Source organism: Schistocerca americana, chromosome X (genome assembly GCF_021461395.2).
Source record: "Schistocerca americana isolate TAMUIC-IGC-003095 chromosome X, iqSchAmer2.1, whole genome shotgun sequence".
NCBI classification, from domain to species: domain Eukaryota; kingdom Metazoa; phylum Arthropoda; class Insecta; order Orthoptera; family Acrididae; genus Schistocerca; species Schistocerca americana.
The window spans coordinates 870584775-870603544 of record NC_060130.1 but is presented as its reverse complement, the minus strand read 5'-3'; the positions used below and the strand labels follow the sequence as shown (position 1 = coordinate 870603544).

Genomic DNA, 18770 nt, shown 5'->3' with positions numbered 1-18770 from the left:
CGATAGCGGAGGTCGAGAAATTTGCACCCCAGATCTCCGCAGAATCGTCTGAGCCTCTGGTTTTAGCCTTCCACTCTGCTCCAAAACAGAGGACCGCGATCGGTTCTGGGAACGATACTACAAATAGTTAGCTCTGAATCCACCCCGCGAGCGAGGCTTTCCGCCTTCACCAATGCCGCCAACCGCCTATACGAACTGAGGATGACCTCTGAACCCAGACGGCAGGAGTCATTGGTGCCGACATGAGCAACAATATGCAGTCGGGTGCACCCAGTGCTCTCTATCGTAGCCGGCAGGGCCTCCTCCACATCTCGGATGAGACCCCCCGGCAAGCAGACAGAGTGAACACTGGTCTTCTTCCCCGACCTTTCCGCTATTTCCCTAAAGGGCTCCATCACCCGCCTAACGTTGGAGCTCCCAATAACTAATAAACCCCTCCCCCCGTGTGCCTGCTCGGATCTTGCTGAAGGAGCAGCCACATGTCCACTCACAGGCAGAGCCGGGGATGCCACACGGCCAGCCTCCACATTTACCCTCCGCGTCGTGTGCCGCGAACGCCGCTGAACCCGCCACTCCCCTTGGGGAGAGGGTGGCCCAACCGCGCCCGGTACCCGCGAAGATGTCTCGACAGCAGGGACCGTGGGTGAAGCATGTAACACCTGGGGTGTACCATGCGACGTACCAGACTCCCCACTGCCTCTACACTCCGAGGCAGCTGCCTGAAGACGGCTGACCGCGGCCATCAACACGCTCAGCTGTTCGCGAACACTGGCCAGCTCCTCCTGCGTCCGTACACAGCAGTCACACATCCTATCCATCCTAAGAAATCAATTTACTGTAGAGAGTTAATCAACTTTTAACTAGACTGCTAATTCACTAAACCCGGCTGATTGTTGACTAAACTGTGATTGCTAGCCAATTCTTGTAGAAAACAATGAGAATAGCACTACATGTCTCTGGACTGTATTGAAAACAAACACTAGCACTACTGGCACTATGGTTGACTAAAGGGACGCTCTCTGACTGTATTCAAAACAAACACGAAATCTATGGAACACTATTACTAGCACTCGACAATTAAAGCTTCCTAAAAGCAAAAACACACGGAAGAAGAAGTGACAAGTTAGAAAAATACAGTTAATACTTAAATTAAGGTAGCTCGCTGCACAGCAGACGTGAAGCAGGCGGCAGTTACGACGACGTGTTGCAGGACTCGGTGTCGGGCCGCTGCGAGGTGACGTACGAGGTGGGCCAACTGTCCAAGATGGCGCTGCTGGCCAACCCGTCTTGGGCGCTGCGGCCGGACCTGTGCTCCAACGGCGGCATGCTCGAGGTGGTGAAGACGCGCAACCACAGCAACTGCGATCACGTCGCCGAGTCCCACTTCGGCCTGCGGCCCGCGCTGCGCTGTACGCCCGCGGACGCTAACTGCGGCGACTTCTGGACGGTAAGCACTGCAACATGTCACGTGTGTTCTGAACCTCCTCTCTACAGGGTATCCTTAATCTAGAAGGGCCACATTATGCAGATGCTAGAGGATCCTTGGCTTGGAAGCCCTAAAAATTTTACTAAGGCGTGTCGTCGCTACATCATACATTCGTTCACTCTGCCGCCCTGTTTATGTCCAGGGCACGAATGTTATGCGGAGCAGTACATCTTAGTATAGTATTTAGTGCTTGTACGAGGGTCACTCCAAAAGAAATGCACACTGTTTTTGTAAAAATACGGTTTTCATTCTGCATGTGTGAAAGTTTTACAGTGTGTAGATACATCCTTCCCGCTTGTTTTCAAACTTGTTAAACCTGTTCCCGTGAGTGGGGCCGTCACAGCATGTCTTCAAGATGGCTGCTACACTACGTTCATAGAATTCCTGTGCTGCGAAAACGAGACAGAGGGAAACATCCACAAGAGATAGGAGAAGGTGTATGGAGATGTTGCTGTCGATCGCAGTACAGTTAGTCGGTGGGTAAGCAGGTTACGTGATGAAAGTGGGCACGGCAATACTGAGGATTGCCCTCGCAGCGGCAGGCCTCGTACTGCACACACAAAAAAAAAAAAAAAAATGGTTCAAATGGCTCTGAGCACTATGGGACTTAACAGCTGTGGTCATCTGTCCCCTAGAACTTAGAACTACTTAAACCTAACTAACCTAAGGACATCACACACATCCATGCCCAAGGCAGGATTTGAAGCTGCGACCGTAGCAGTCGCGCGGTTCCGGACTGCGCGCCTAGAACCGCGAGACCACCGCGGCCGGCTACTGCACACACACCAGACAATATGTAGAGAGTTAACGAATTGATGAGTGCTGACAGACGCATCACAGTGAACGAATTGTTACGCTACGTTGGGATAGGGGAAGGAAGTGTTTGCAGAATACTGAAAGTGCTGGCGTTAAAAAAGGATTGTGCCAGTTGGGTTCCCAGGACGTTGACAGGGGCTCACAAAGAAACGAGAAAAACGGTATGCAGCGAACTGTTGGAACAGTACGAGAATGGTGGAGATGAATTTCTTGGAAGAATTATGACAGGTGATGAAACGTGGCTCCATCATTTTCCACCAGAGACGAAGAGGCAATCAATGGAGTGGCATCATGCAAATTCACCAAAAAAAAATAAATCAAAACCACATCTTCTGCTGGAAAAGTTATGGCTACGGTGTTTTTCGATGCCGAAGGACTCTTGCCTGTGGACATCGTGCCAAGTGGAACCACCATAAATTCTGATGCATATGTGACGACAGTGGAGAAACTTCAAGCTCGACTGAGTCGTGTTCGACTACATCGACAAAAGCAGGATGTTTTGTTGTTGCACGACGATTCACGGCCACATGTCAGTCAAACAGCCATGGAAGTGGTCACAAAACTCGGATGGACATCACTGAAGCACCCGCCTTACAGTACTGACCTGGCTCCATGTGACTATCATCTCTTTGGGAAACTGAAAGACTCTCTTCGTGGAACAAGGTTTGAAGATGATGACTCCCTTGTGCACGCTGCCAAACAGTGGCTCCAACAGGTCGGTCCAGAATTTTACCGTGCAGGTATAAAGGCGCTGGTTCCAAGATAGCGTAAGGCAGTTAAGAGGGATGGAAATTACGTGGAGAAATGAAAATATTGTTCCTATAGGATGTATCTACACACTGTAAAACTTTCAAACATGTAGAATAAAAGATGGATTTAAAAAATATAGTTTGCATTTCTTTTGGAGCGACCCTCGTAATACTAGTGTTTGCGGAGTGGAAGCAGCTGGTCCGTGTACAGAGGTCGTCGATGACGCGGCTGGTGGGCTGCGGCTCTCGGCGCGACTTCCTGCTGCTGAGCGCGTCGAGCAGCTCCCGGGTCGTGGTCAACCTGCACCTGCACAACGGCACCGAGGCCTCCGCCAGCTGCTTCCTGCGCCTCAACCTGGCAGACCTCCGCCCCATCAACGACAGCTTCCCGCTGCCGCACAAGGAGTACTCCAGGAAGATCTCCGGCCTCTCCTACCTCTTCAGGGGCAAGAAGGTGCGTACTGCTCACACGTCCGCCCACCTAGCGGTTTCCATCCTGCTGTCACTTTCGCACCTGCTAACGCTACCTTTCCCTATGATGTGGTTGACACGTCCCATGAATCATCACTATCTATTACAGCATTTTGTTTGAAATGAACGTTTTATCCAACGAAAAAAAAGAAATGTTTTACAGTTTCTGTCCGCGCGGAGAAACGTTTTAAATTTATAATCTCTGATCAAAAACGTATTATACACCGTCCGTTCAAAATGTTCTGAGACTGATTTGTTCCTAACGTATAAGTTACGTCAGCGCAGTAATTACGGTGGTAGCTTGATCGAACAACTGCTGTGCATTCGACCAGTCATTTGTGAGCAGGCAGTCTTAAGTAGTTGACGTGTGACCGTAGTGTGTCAGCGTTTTGTGTTAGAAATCGCAACGCAGCAACATCTCTAAATCAAGTTTTTGAGAACATTCTCCACGACGTTTTAAAGAAGAGAAAGGCGTGTGCAAAGTACGTCCCGCGCACATTCATTCTCGAGCAAAAACAGCTACGCGAGGACGCCAGCGGCGACTCGACTGAAATGACAAACTCGGAATATACTCTTCTGAAATAAAAAAAATTTTCACAGATGACGAGACTTGGTGTTAACAATGCGAACCTACCACAAAACTGCACTGTGCAGAGATTCGCATGAAAGGTCAATCTATGACGACAAAACCGACATCAAACTAATGTGACACGCTGGTTGAACAACCCAACGAAGGACTTTTCTTACAGTTTCACATGGCTGTATGAACATACTGCGTGTTGTACATAAGTGAGGGGAGACTACGTAGAGCACCTGAACCCTATTAACGTTTCTCTACTTTTTACACTATTGGCCATTAAAATTGCTGCACCAAGAAGAAATGCAGATGATAAACGGGTATTCATTGGACAAATATATTATACTAGAACTGACATGTGATTACATTTTCACGCAGTCTCGGTGCATAGATCCTGAGAATCAGTACCCAGAACAACCACCTCTGGCCGTAATAACGGCCTTGATACGCCTGGGCATTGAGTCAAACAGAGCTTGGATGGCGTGTACAGGTACAGCTGCCCATGCAGCTTCAACACGATACCACAGTTCATCAAGAGTAGTGACTGGCGTATTGTGACGAGCCAGTTGCTCGGTAACCTTTGACCAGATGTTTTCAATTGGTGAGAGATCTGGAGAATGTGCTGGTCAGGGCAGCAGTCGGACATTTTCTGTATCCAGAAAGGCCCGGACAGGACCTGCAACATACGGTTGTGCATTATCCTACTAAAATGTAGGGTTTCGCAGGGATCGAATGAAGGGTAGAGCTACGGGTCGTAACACATCTGAAATGAAACGTCCACTGTTCAAAGTGCCGTCAATGCGAACAAGAGATGACCGATACGTGTAACCAATGACACCCCATACCATAACGCCGAGTGATACGCCAGTATGGCGATGACGAATACACGCTTCCAATGTGCGTTCACCGCGATGTCGCCAAACACGGGTGCGACTATCATGATTCTGTAAACAGAACCTGGATTCATCCGAAAAAATGACGTTTTGCCATTCGTGCACCCAGGTTCGTCGTTGAGTACACCATCGCAGGCGCTCCCGTCTGTGATGCTGCGTCAGGGGTAACCGCAGCCATGGTCTCCGAGCTGATAGTCCATGCTGCTGCAAACGTTGTCGAACTGTTCGTGTAGATGGTTGTTGTCTTGTAGACGCCCCCATCTGTTGACTCAGGGATCGGGACGTGGCTGCACGATCCGTTACAGCCATGCGGATAAGATGCCTGTAATCTCGACTGCTAGTGATACGAGGCCGTTGGGACCCAGCACGGCGTTCCGTATTACCCTCCTGAACCCACCGAGTCCATATTCTGCTAACAGTCATTGGATCTCGACCAACGCGAGCAGCAATGCCGGGATACGATAAACAGCAATCGCGATAGGCTACAATCCGACCTTTATCAAAGTCGGAAACGTGATGGTACGCATTTCTCCTCCTAACACGAGCCATCACAACAACGTTTCACCAGGCAACGCCGGTCAACTGCTGTTTGTGTATAAGAAATCGATTGAAAACTTTGCTCGTGTCAGCACGTTGTAGGTGTCGCCACCGGTGCCAACCTCGTGTGAATGCTCTGAAAAGCTAATCATTTGCATATCACAGCATCTTCTTCCTGTCTGCTAAATTTCGCGTCTGTAGCACGTCATCTTCGTGGTGTAGCAATTTTAATGGCCAGTAGTGTTTTAATTCAGTTTCGAAACTTTTTGACTGACGGGTATCTTGAAAAAGTGACAACCTTCATGGTAGTTCCAACACAGTACAATACAGACAGCTGCTGAGTGGTGCCGGAGGGCTCCTACTACCACTGTGAAGTGACTGTGATGTTGTCGGATCTCGTTCCGACTGCCAGCTTGACAGTCGAGCGAAGGATGACCGAGGTGTGTGATGTCAGCACCCAGATCGAGGTGCCCTATTAGTGAGACACACTGCTTCTGGACGCGTGCTAGCACTGGGCTATTCGTGGGACGCTACTTCAAAGACTGTGCTGTGGGGACGTCGATTCGGAGAAAACCGCCGCCAGAGTCAACTACCGTGGACGACAACGTCTTGATGACAAGGTTCTCCAACGATTTTAACGGCGGATAGACGATCCGAGTGCACCCCATCTAATCCTGAATAACAAGAACTGGTGAGGAAGCATTCCATACAAATCCACCAACTCGGTGTGGGATGTTATGTTATGTTATGTTAACCGTTAACCTAGAAACGACGGAGAGGCTCCGTCCCCGCCGCAGCCGCAGTGGTCCGGAACCCCACGACGACTACCGCAGTCCACTTCACTCCTTCGCCGCCCCACACCGGACCCAGGGTTATTGGGCGGTTCGGCCGCCGGTGGACCCCCCAAGGAACGTCTCACACCAGAGGAGTGTAACCCCTATGTTTGCGTGGTAGAGTAATGGTGGTGTACGCGTACGTGGACAACTTGTTTGCGCAGCAATCGCCGACACAGTGTAGCTGAGGGGTCCTCGCGCACGACATGTGCATGCATGTTACTTCCACTCTAACCAAATCATTCTGAAAGTTAATTAAAATTACTCTAGGAAAATAAAATTGTAACGAATACCTATTAAGCTTTCTAACAATTTTACACGAAATTCTTCCTGGTTGGTCTTGGGGCAGTCTCAGTACTTAGCTGGCAGGGGTCACTTAAATGCTACGTGCTAAGTTCTTGGCTAAACTGCAAAAGTATCTTGTGGCATGAATGATTTTAATCAAAGGCATGTATATCTATTCATCTACTCCCGTCGGAAACACATAACACTATTAACATTTCTGCAAAAAGTACGACATCAAGCGATTGTGGCAACTGAGTGATGGCGCCTATAGACTCGTATTCGGTTCGATTCGCTGTCATCCTGACTGACATTTCTCGTGGTTTCCTCTAATTACTTTACAAGTCTACCGGGAAAGTTCATTAAAAAGCTAGTACCGCCGTCCACCCTCATCCTTTCCAGTATAGTTAGGAGCCTACTCCATCTCCAACGTTTTCGTAGACAACGAGACACTTCTCTTTGTTATGCCTTCCTTCAATAGACTACAAATTCCAATAAACTTTTGTATCCCTTACATTAATTACATACACAGTATCTCAAACTGTATGAACAACCACAACCTTAGTAATGTCATTGTCGAATGGGTATTTGTGCCTGAAGCGAAGGCAGAAGTGGATTAGCATAAGCAGGCCATGAAGTAATTTGTTGTGGGTTGGCAGGAGAGCCAACACCGGTATGAGAGGAAGCCGAAAGGCACGAGTTTTAGCTCACGCAGGCTGGCGTGAGGTCTGGAACAGGACAGGGAAATTAGACTTTAGCAAAAAACGTACGTAGCTGCTGGAATACTTAACTTTAATCCATAAATGGTGAGCATCATCGCTCTTGACGGTACATTATTCATAATCTCAATAGTAACTGGTAATGACGCCTTGCTAGGTCGTAGCAAATGACGTAGCTGAAGGCTATGCTAACTATCGTTTCGGCAATGAGAGCGTATTTTGTCAGTGAACCATCGCTAGCAAAGTCGGTTGTACAACTGGGGCGAGTGCTAGGAAGTCTCTCTAGACCTGCCGTGTGGCGGCGCTCGGTCTGCAATCACTGATAGTGGCGACACGCGGGTCCGACGTATACTAACGGACCGCGGCCGATTTAAAGGCTACCACCTAGCAAGTGTGGTGTCTGGCGGTGACACCACATAATTTCTCTCAGCCGTTATAATAGTATTGTTTTCCGCTGGATAGAAGACAATTTCATGCAACTCATTATTAGAGAGAGGAATGACCGTAGTGTGAGAGATGGCTGTGAGTTTAGTGTTGCAACTAAACGAAAATTTTACGTATACTGCACTCAGATTTACTTTTTTAGTTCTGTTTTTTAAGTGAAATGTTTTTGGCGGAGTCTTGTAGTAGTTTACTATAAGTTGCTAAGTGATCACTCGGATCATGACAGTGCAAGGTACCAATACGTGCGAGAAAGGTCGCGCGTGGAAATGCGTTTTCTTCAGCGAGGCATATCACAGGTTCTGTTAATCGCACAGATACAGGATCAAGTGTTTTGGATATCCTTTGTATAACTATCGAAAGAACGGAAATAATGTGGCTATTCTACAGTATAGGGACAGAATCTGAACATTACACACGTCATACAGCCCGGGCATTATTGAGCAAATAGGTTTGTCCTTTTGCATTAGGTGTGTTCTATGGTGGACCTTACGCGCCTTATAGAAGCACCAATTGTTGACAAGGGGTTCCTGGTTAAACCCCGAAAAAGCATACTTGTTGGGTACGAAAAGTACCAATTGTGAGCATAGCCACTACTATAATTTCTATTTATGGCAGATTATCGAAATTTATACCATACGCTCTTAACATGTTATCTCGGGGAACTTTTTTCTATATAATGATCCGTTAGCGAGATCCAGAGGTACAAAGTTACCGTACTTATGGAGAATACCACAAAAACCGGTTATCAGCCGTTTTTGCACAGTGGATGCAATGATCTAAATAACTAACCACAGCAAATGGCTCAGGTTTTCAATGTGCATTCTTTAGACATTCACACAAAAACACCGTTTTCCCGTTTTCGAAAATCTGTATCCGTTATCAAACTACACCCGGAAAATTATGATTTTTGGCTACCAAAAGAACCACTTTTGGGGATGATCACTTCTATAATTTCTATTCATGCAAACCGTCGAAATTTGTACCATATGTTTCTAAAATGAGGTTCTCAGGGAAACTTGTAACTTTTGTCAATATCATTATCCGTTACCGAGATCCAGATATTCAAAGCTACCGTAATTATGCACGTAAAATTTGCACTTAATATTCGGTATGAGACATAAATATAGTTTTAAATAACGTAGTGAACGCATAAAAAGGATTCTAGGATCATCGCAAGGGACCTGAGGTCACCGAACTATGTTTCAGTCAGTTTTTTTCACCAAGAACACTTTATGACGCAACTGGGCATTTTACACCTACACAAATATGCCCAAATTGGTATTGCAATGACAAAAACGGGCTAAAAGAGTCTTAATATACCTGAATAGAGCTGAAAATGGCTGCGAAAATTATGTAAACCTGGAAAGACTGAAAATTAAGTAAAATATTTCTAATGGAATGTGTACTCGCTTAACATACAAACCACAAGCCGATCCTTTTCGATGAACTGCGATCGATGAGCAAACTATCCAGAAAAATGTAAAGCAAACGATTTCGTGGTAGTCTTATATTACGCGTACTTATTTGATGTTTATATGTGCCAAAGTGTATAAATGCGTCGAAGTATGGAAATAACTGTCAAAGCTTTGCTGACTATCGAATTCTTTTTATATAAGCAGCACACCCTGCCGTAGCAGGGAAAAGAAGGGAACTAGCAGGAAAAAGGAAAGACTGATAGAAAAGTGGGAAAGCAGCTGGCTCAATCCTCTTTCCGTCTTCCTCGCCAAAAAATTTTGGCATGCGAACATATTCGCAGTTTGTTGTGTTGAAAGAGAATAGCAGTGAGGCAGTGACGGTGGAAGAGAGAGGAGAAAGTGCCACTGGGAGGAAAAGAGAGAGCAGATAGTGATGGTGGGAGAGAGAAAGTGGCAGCAAAAGATACAGAGAGATGGATGAAGACAGTAGCAGTGGGGGCCGAAGAGAGAGGAGATATGGAGACAGAGGCAGTAAAAGAGAAAGAGAGACGGATGGAGACAGAAGCAGTGGGAGCAACAGCCAGAGGAGACGGGAGACGGGGGAAATGATAAATACAGATGAGAGGGAATCATACAGAGGCTTGGGGGGTCTGGACCCTCACAGGCTGGCCAAATTTAACTCGTAGGTATAGAGAGGGTGCATTTTCGACAGAAATTTTTTTTAGACACGTGGGTGCAGGGGAAAAAATAAGATTGATCCCCCAGAATTCTTGAGCTGCCGAGATTTGATGGTGACAGTGGCAGCTAAAAAGAAAGAAAGAAAAAAAAACGACAGTGTAAGTCATATACAGACAATTGCAGTGTGTGGGAGGCTTAACAACAGAGAGAGACTGGGTAAAAGGATTTAGAATGTTCTCTGTTCAAACAAAGAACGCGAATATGTTCTCATGCCAAAATTATTGGTGAGGACTCCGGAGTGAGGCAGCTGATTCCCCGCTTTTCTGCCAGAGTCCTTTAAAGAGGAATATTCGCCTTTTTTGTGCATTTCTCTGATGATTTTAAATTTGTACGATGATGAAAAAGAGGGATCCTTGGTTTTTCTGTGAAAAGGATTCAGTCTAATTACGCAATGTGCAGAATGCGACTGCAAATAAGGAGCCCGTTGGACAGAGGGGTATCGATAAACGTTCTTTCTGAGTGAAATCGGCAAGGGGCTAAGAAGGGGAACATGATTCTTGTACACTGTACACACCGTGATGTAGATATCGATAAAGACCGGTCTGAATCACCAACAGGAGCAACACATTAGGACACCAATGCTGACGATCAATTTGGTCGTTTCTGGATAAGTAGTTTGTTGTTTGCAGTAGGAATCTGAAAGCCAGAAAGCTAGAGCAGTTTTCTCAAATTTCCATTTGATATATTGAATCATGCCTATGCATGTCTTCTCAATGCAGTGATGACTGAAATACGAGAGCTATTCGGAAAGTAAGGAACGATCGGTCGCGAAATGGAAACCACAGTGAAAATCCGATGAAGTTTTGCACAGGTGTGTTGAGCAGTGTCTCTACTATGCCAATCGATCACATTACGTCGTTCTTTTTAGTTCTGGGCACACAGGGAGCACATAAAGATACCTAGAACAATAGTATCTCCCATCAAGTACGTGGGCCTGGTGAGAAATTTCGCCTGAAGCTATGCAGCCAATATTACGTAACTGTCGTGCGTTTTCTTCTCCAAGACAATTCTCGGCGGCATTCTGCATGGGCAATGAAGATGTTCCTGGATCGTTTTCAGTTGGAAATGTTCGATTACCCACAATACAGCCCGTAATTGTCTCCCTAAGAGTTTCATCTCTGCTCACATCAACCACTGGCTATGAAGACAACATTTTGGCACAGACAACGAGCTGTAGGCCAGCGTAGAGACTTGGCGGAAATCACTGACGGCTGCCTTCTATAATGGAAAGTTGGTACAGCTCTACGACAAACGTCGGATCGGTGACTATAGAGATAAGTAGCTGGAAGTTGTAGCTAACTGTTGCAAATACAACTGTTTTGATTCCACTGTGGTTTCCATTTCGTGAACTATCGTTCCATACTTTCCGAATAGCCCTCCTATTTAACGCCTGTACGCATATTCCCTGCTCTCATGACCTAGTCAGATCTCGAATGCTTCTTCTGACGTATATAAAGTAACTCTCCGTATTAACTGTCCCCAGTCTTTTGTGTAGGGTGGTTCATTTTCATACCGTCGAGAGTGACACAAATAGCACTTACCGCTTGCGTCGACAGGGCTTGTTTACGTGAAGTCTGCCATAAAGTTCCTAGTGGAAAGCTATTCAGACTTTCTCAGCAACAGCACAAAATAACAAAATTCAGGGTATTTTTTAAAATTGTTATGGGACCAAACTGCCGAGATCATCGGTCCCTAGACTTACACACTACTTAAACTAACTTATTCTAAGAACAACACAGACACCCATGCCTGAGGGAGGACTCGATCTCCGGCGAGAGGGGCCGCGCAATCCGTGACATGGCGCCTCAGACAGCGGGGCCACTCCTCGTGGCTCAGGGTATTTTTAGCCCGTAATTTCTTGTTGCACCTACAATAGAATGAATTTGTCTCAGACAGAACTACTGTTCTAGCGCAGAAAATAAAACAGCAAATTTAATACGCATATCTTGGCGATTAATGAACTTGGAAAGATGTGTTAGTCATTATTTCATCAGCCCCTGGTCACTATTCGTCTTGGTGAAAAGAGATTACAAGTGTCTTTAACGAGTCAAATGTTACTCGAGGTGAAGTTAAAATCAAATGGCTATCAGCACTATGGGACTTAACTTCTGAGGTCATCAGTCCCCTAGAACTTAGAACTACTTAAACCTAACTAACCTGACGACATCACACATATCCATGTCCGAGGCAGGATTTGAACCTGCGCCCGTAGCGGTCGCGCGGTTCCAGACTGAAGCACCTAGAACCGCTCGGCCACTCCGGCCGGCCGAGGTGAAGTACATCTACATCTACATCCATACTCCGCAAGACACCTGACGGTGTGTGGCGGAGGGTACCTTGAGTACCTCAATCGGTTCTCCTTCTGTTCCAGTCTCGTATTGTTCTTGGAAAGAAGGATTGTCGGTATGCCTCTGTGTGAGCTCTAATCTCTCTGATTTTATCCTCATGGTCTCTTCGCGAGATATACGTAGAAGGGAGCAATATACTGCTTGACTCCTCGGTGAAGGTATGTTCTCGAAACTTCAACAAAAGCCCGTACCGAACTACTGAGCGTCTCTGCTGCAGAGTCTTCCACTGGAGTTTATCTATCATCTCCGTAACGCTTTCGCGATTACTAAATGATCCTGTAACGAAGCGCGCTGCCCTCCGTTGAATCTTCTCTATTTCTTCTATCAACCCTATCTGGTACGGATCCCACACTGCTGAGCAGTATTCAAGCAGTGGGCGAACAAGCATACTGTAACCTCCTTCCTTTGTTTTCGGATTCTTCCAATGAATCTCAGTCTGGCATCTGCTTTACCGACGATCAACTTTATATGATCATTCCATTTTAAATCACTCCTAATGCGTACTCCCAGATAATTTATGGAATTAACTGCTTTCAGTTGCTGACCTGCAATATTGTAGCTAAATGATAAGGGAGCTTCCTTTCTATGTATTCACAGCACATTACACGTGTACTTAGGGCTTCTCATTGTATAGAGTTACTTTAGTCACTTTTGTAGACGTGCATGGGGCCGGTAGACTCGCAGATCTAGTCAGAGAGCTGGAGAAATTGCGAAGATCTACTAACAATAAGGTTGAGGTCCGATGTCCACAATCCCACGCTTGTCGCAGTACTAACTGGGGAAGACCCGCCGCCGGAAACCGCTAGGCGCTGTCCCAGCTTTGGGCCGAGAGGAAATAACCGAGCCTGAGATATGAATGTGCGTGCCGCGCAGGACGGAGACACGCCGGAAATTTGCAAGACGGAGGCGAACAGCACGGCCGCCCCCGAAGCGACCAGCAGCCTGGCAGGGGGCGCTGGCGGAGGCGGCGGAACCACTGCGGCCGGCCCTGCTCCCGCGCGCCGCAGGAGGAAAGTAAGCGGCGGCCAGCTATCCTATCACTTGTGACACTCCGTGTGGGAAACAGTAAGAAAGGAGGGATCGCCGTTTTCGAAACCATTAGACGCGGTACACTAGCTACGTGGCCGGTGCGGGCGAAGGTTACCCACTTTCTGTCCTATTCGACTCGCATATCGAGCTAAGGAGAAGTAGCTGTCCGTATATCGGTGTGCCCTTATCTCGCTCGTGCCCACGACGTGGTAGAAAGGTTGCGACACAGAGGACTAGGTTTGTAATCCCCTTCCGAGCAGCAACAGATAGGTTTTCCTTGGTTTCCAAAAATAGTTTAAGACAAATGTTGGGATGCTTTCTTTTAAGAGATCATCGCCAGTCTCATTCACCATTCCTCCCCCATTCTGAAATTTTGCTCCCTATTTTTTTCTTTTATTTATTGTTGCTTTCCCCAGAGGCACGTGGGTAGGCTGGCAGCGGAACAGTACTCCGCTTGAAAGTCAAATTAATTTAAAAGATACAAAGATGGAATGTAAATTTTAAGAAGATGAACTATGTACATATGTTTTCGTGGTGTGCGTACTGTAAGACCTTCGGTACACACACCATCAGATTATTTGACTTGTCGCTCTAACGAAGTAGGCGAGTGTCAGCAATATGTCTCGTGGTCTTATCGTGGCGTATTTATCTTCTGCCGTTAGGTCAGACGATAGAAATGGCACTTGCATGCTTAGAGTAGCAGATTCACGGTGACCAACTTTAAACAGAACTTGATTAATTTTCACTCACATTTATTAAAATAATAACAAGCATAAAACTAACTTAACTTGGTTCTGGATGCTATTTACAATTGACAGTCTGAAGTTCCTTTGGTATTGGTACGTTAATCTGATTCTCACATATCTCAGATACTTGACAAAGTGTCTATACATTTCTCTTCATGGCTATTTACAGGAATATGATAATCTTATTAGGCGCAGACTGAAACTTGACTACAGACTAATGCAGACTAATGGTCTGTACACTCGTTATAATACCTCGCCCGTTCATGTATCACTGCGTGAGTGTGATCCGCGAGGAGAAAAGGTTCTACGTTAGCTGCAATCTCATTGGCTGCGTTACATATTAATACGTGGATCGGCGGAAGCAGAATTTGGTCCGTCTCTAAGACAGCGCCATCTCGTAGTGCGGAGACGGACGAGCGCTGCGCCTGCGCTGTTGTGCTTAGCGGGGCGCGCTCTATTGGGAAAGTTGTGTACGCAATGACTATGCGGAACTATGTACACAACAGTTTTGAAACACATAAATGGACTATTTCATTGATAGTATTTAAAATAACACATTCTATTTACTTATTTTCGTATCAGAAACATACATATTATATACAGTCATGGCCATATTTCTTTTGCCCAAAACTTGGTCACTTCCAATGCATTTTATGTCGAAACATTTTGGCAGATTAAAACCGTGTGCTGAACCGAGACTCGAACTTGGGACCTTTGCCTCTACCGGTAGAGCAGTTGCCGGGAATGGCAAAGCCCAAAGTTCAAGTCTTGGTCCAGCACACAGTTTTAACTTGCCAAGAAGTTTCATTTCAGCGCACACTCCGCCGCAGAGTGAAAATTTCATTCTGGAAACATGCCCCACGCTGTGGCTATGCCATGTCTCCGCCATATCCTTTCTTCCAGGAGAGCTAGTTCTGTAGGTTTTGCAGGAGAGCTTACGTGAAGTTTGGCAGGTAGGAGACGAGGTACTGGCGGAAGTAAGTCTGTGAGGACGCGTCGTGAGTAGTGCTTGGGTAGCTTAGTATGCGGCCTGTGTTCGATTCCCAGGCGATGCGTTTGTTTTTAATTTACTGTTCCGTTATCGTATGCAAGAGGTAGAAGAAATGCCGTAATCATTTATGCCACCAAGCAAACAAAACCTCTCTCACTTCTTTTTTTCAATTAACAAAAGTAAGCAGTAAGGAAATAAAAAAAATAAAAAGGGACAAATAAAATAAAAAATAGAAACTAGAAAAAATAAATAAGAAAATAAAAAAACAAGAAAGTGGTCGAGGCAATTGCCAATAAAAAGCAGTAAAACAAAAAAATTGGTTATGAATAAAAAGTTTTTAGAGTGTCACCCTGTCGAATTTTACTAGATGATGCCCATAGATCGCTGATTCGATCTAGCCCGAAAAACATTTTGACTTATTTGTAAAACGACTCGACAGTCCTCAAAAAAGTCGGTAGAAGACTTGCCCGCGAAAGGCAAAGGTCCCGAGTCCCATTCTCGGCCCGGCGCTCAGTTTTAATCTTCCAGGAAGTTTCACATCAGCGCACACTCCGCTGCAGAGTGAAAATTTCATTGTGGCAATTGATGTTCAATGAATCCAAATGATATTGCAGCTCTTTTCAACCTGTTTAACTCCTTATAAAACTGTTGTGTTTTGTCTGGAAGTTTGCGAGCATGCCGCAAGACCTTTTGTATATCAGACTGTAATCCTGCCTGCCTTATCCAAACCACACAATTTTGTGAGTAACTTCTTTTTTCTAGAGGACGAACTGGAAACTGCGGTGGCGGATCTTCCTCACCATTGACTGAGCGAAAATCTTCCAAAGAACCTAAGTTATTTAAATTTCCCAGCCATGGCACGACATTCGTTCCAGGTTCCAACACTGTTAACATTAAATTTGATTTCTTCTTGCTGTCAGCCCAAGAGTCAACAAAGCCAAACCAGTCCTTGGCTAAAAGACACAAGGCAGCCATGTTTTCCACTTTAAGTGCACCATGAAGTAGTACACAAAATGAGGCGACGTTTCCTTCATCTACACCTGAATCATCATCAGAGTCTCCTTCTGACTTCATGACAGAGGAAATACCATCTGCCTCCTCCAATTTCCCTGAACCATGAGGTAGCACCAAAAAAATGGTTCAAATGGTTCTGAGCACTATTGGACTTAACTTCTAACAAGGGAACCTCCCCATCGCACCCCCCTCAGATTTAGTTATAAGTTGGCACAGTGGATAGGCCTTGATAAACTGAACACAGATCAATTGAGAAAACAGGAAGAAGTTGTGTGGAACTGTGAAAAAACAAGCAAAATATCCAAAGTGAGTAGTCCATGGCCACATAGGCAACATCATGCACAATGTAAGCTCAGGAGCGCCGTGGTCCCGTGGTAGCGTGAGCAGCTGCAGAATGAGAGGTCATTGATTCAAGTCTTCCCTGGAGTGAAAATTTTACTTTATTTATTTTTGCATAGTTATTATCTGTCAGTTCGTTCATTGACGTCTCTGTTCACTGTAATAAGTTTAGTGTCTGTGTTCTAGGGGACTGATGACCTTACAAGGGAACCTCCCCATCGCACCCCCCTCAGATTTAGTTATAAGTTGGCACAGTGGATAGGCCTTGAAAAACTAAACACAGATCAATTGAGAAAACAGGAAGAAGTTGTGTGGAACTGTGAAAAAATAAGCAAACTATACAAAGTGGATAGTCCATGGCCACATAGGCAACATCATGCACAATGTAACCTCAGGAGCGCCGTGGTCCCGTGGTAGCGTGAGCAGCTGCAGAATGAGAGGTCATTGGTTCAAGTCTTCCCTGGAGTGAAAATTTTACTTTATTTATTTTTGCATAGTTATTATCTGTCAGTTCGTTCATTGACGTCTCTGTTCACTGTAATAAGTTTAGTGTCTGTGTTTTGCGACCGCATCGCAAAACCGTGCGATTAGTAGACGAAAGGACGTGCCTCTCCAATGGGAACCGAAAACATTTGATCGCAAGGTCATAGATCAACCGATTCCTCCACAGGAAAACACATTTGATATATTCTATACGACACTGGTGACGGCATGTGCGCCACATGACAGGAATATGTTATCGACCCACCTAACTTGTACACTTGGCGATTCTTCTACCTTGCCCGATTTAGGTTTTCTTGTGGATGTGATAATCACTCCCAAAAAAGTGATGAAAACATAAGAGTTTGTCACATAAACTGAAAATAAAAAGTTTCACTCAATGGAAGATTTGAACTATGGACCTTTCGTTCCGTAGCTGCTCACGTTACCACGAGACCATGGCGCTCCTGAGATCCTAGGGTCCTTGATGTTGCATATGTTGCCATGAACTACTCAGTTTGTATATTTTGCTTATTTTTTCACAGTTCCACACAACTTCTTCCTGTTTTCTCAATTGATCTGTGTTTAGATTTTCAAGGCCTATCCACTGTGCCAACTTATAACTAAATCTGAGGGGGATGCGATGGGGAGGTTCCCTTGTAAGGTCATCAGTCCCCTAGAACTTAGAACTACTTAATCCTAACTAACCTAAAGACATCACACACATCCATGCCCGAGGCAGGATTCGAACCTGCGACCGTAGCAGTCGCGCGGTTCCGGACTGACGCGCCTAGAACCGCTCGGCCACCAGCGGCCGGCGAGGTAGCACCAGATGACATGAAATAGCCATAGGGCTTCCAACATCAGCAACATCAATAAATCCGCATACGTCAATAGTATCTGATATATTCCTTTTGATATACTCAAAATCAGTAGCTTTGTTGAAAGACTGAGGGGCAGGTGAGAGAATATTGCGGGAACCCAAATTGCCACACTTCATTGTGCCCTGAAAGGATGCAAAATTTGCTTCTGCCAGTTTCTGGAGCATTGCCTGAACTGAAGAGATAGTAAGTGTTGCTTCAGGTACATGAACACAGCTATCAAGACCTGCCAATTCAACAAGACGACTATACAGAGGAAGGCCTAACTGTAATGATGGATCATCAGGCGGAGCAATGCACATGACACTCAGTTTACATGGAAACGAAAATGGCAACGGGAACGGTGTAGCAAAACCTCGTTGTCCCAAAGTGCTCAGTGAATGCTTCAAAGATAATGGTCCTACACCAGGGCTGCCATCAGTAACAAGCACAACCTGGCAAGGTGTGTTCCCCATTCACTCAATATAAGTCTATTTACTCCATGAAGAGCTGTTTCAACACATGTCTTATCAAATTCTTCTAGCTGCTGAAGCTTTGATTTTATTATGTCAAAATCTCGTGTAAAAGGTGAAACAATTTCATAAAGTGATGAAAATGCAATCAGTGCCACAAATTCAAGTTTACTATGGACAGCTAGGTAGTCCAATAATGTGTTTATTCCATGAATTGCGAGGTTATGTCTGGTATATACTTCACCACTCTCAGGCAAAGCAACAGGTCTTGTCATCGACAATGACACATCAACAACAATTACCGTTGGCATCCTTGCACTGACTGTCAATTGCTGGGGCTACTCATCTGTAGTGCATTGCAGCCAGTGGTCTTGAATGTTCCTTGTTGAAGATCATCTTCTGTGCAGGAGGCTGAACACAGTCGGTACCGAAGTATATCATGAACAGTCTGGTATTCTCCACACTCATACTGAATATAATCTCGATCAGTGTTGCCCGTCTTGCCAAATTAACTTTTGATCTGTCACCTC

At 45.6% G+C, this 18770-nt stretch overlaps 1 protein-coding gene across 1 annotated transcript in view; it reads left to right on the top strand.

The window, feature by feature from the left end:
• The first annotated feature begins 1264 nt into the window (after positions 1-1264).
• LOC124556362 (vitellogenin-like) overlaps positions 1265-18770 on the top strand; it is a 331070-nt gene continuing 313564 nt past the window's right edge. Inside the window, exons 1-3 of the mRNA XM_047130328.1 lie at positions 1265-1447; positions 3263-3505; positions 13182-13322. Coding sequence (XP_046986284.1) covers positions 1265-1447; positions 3263-3505; positions 13182-13322 — 567 coding nt within the window. The remainder of the gene's footprint in view (positions 1448-3262; positions 3506-13181; positions 13323-18770) is intronic.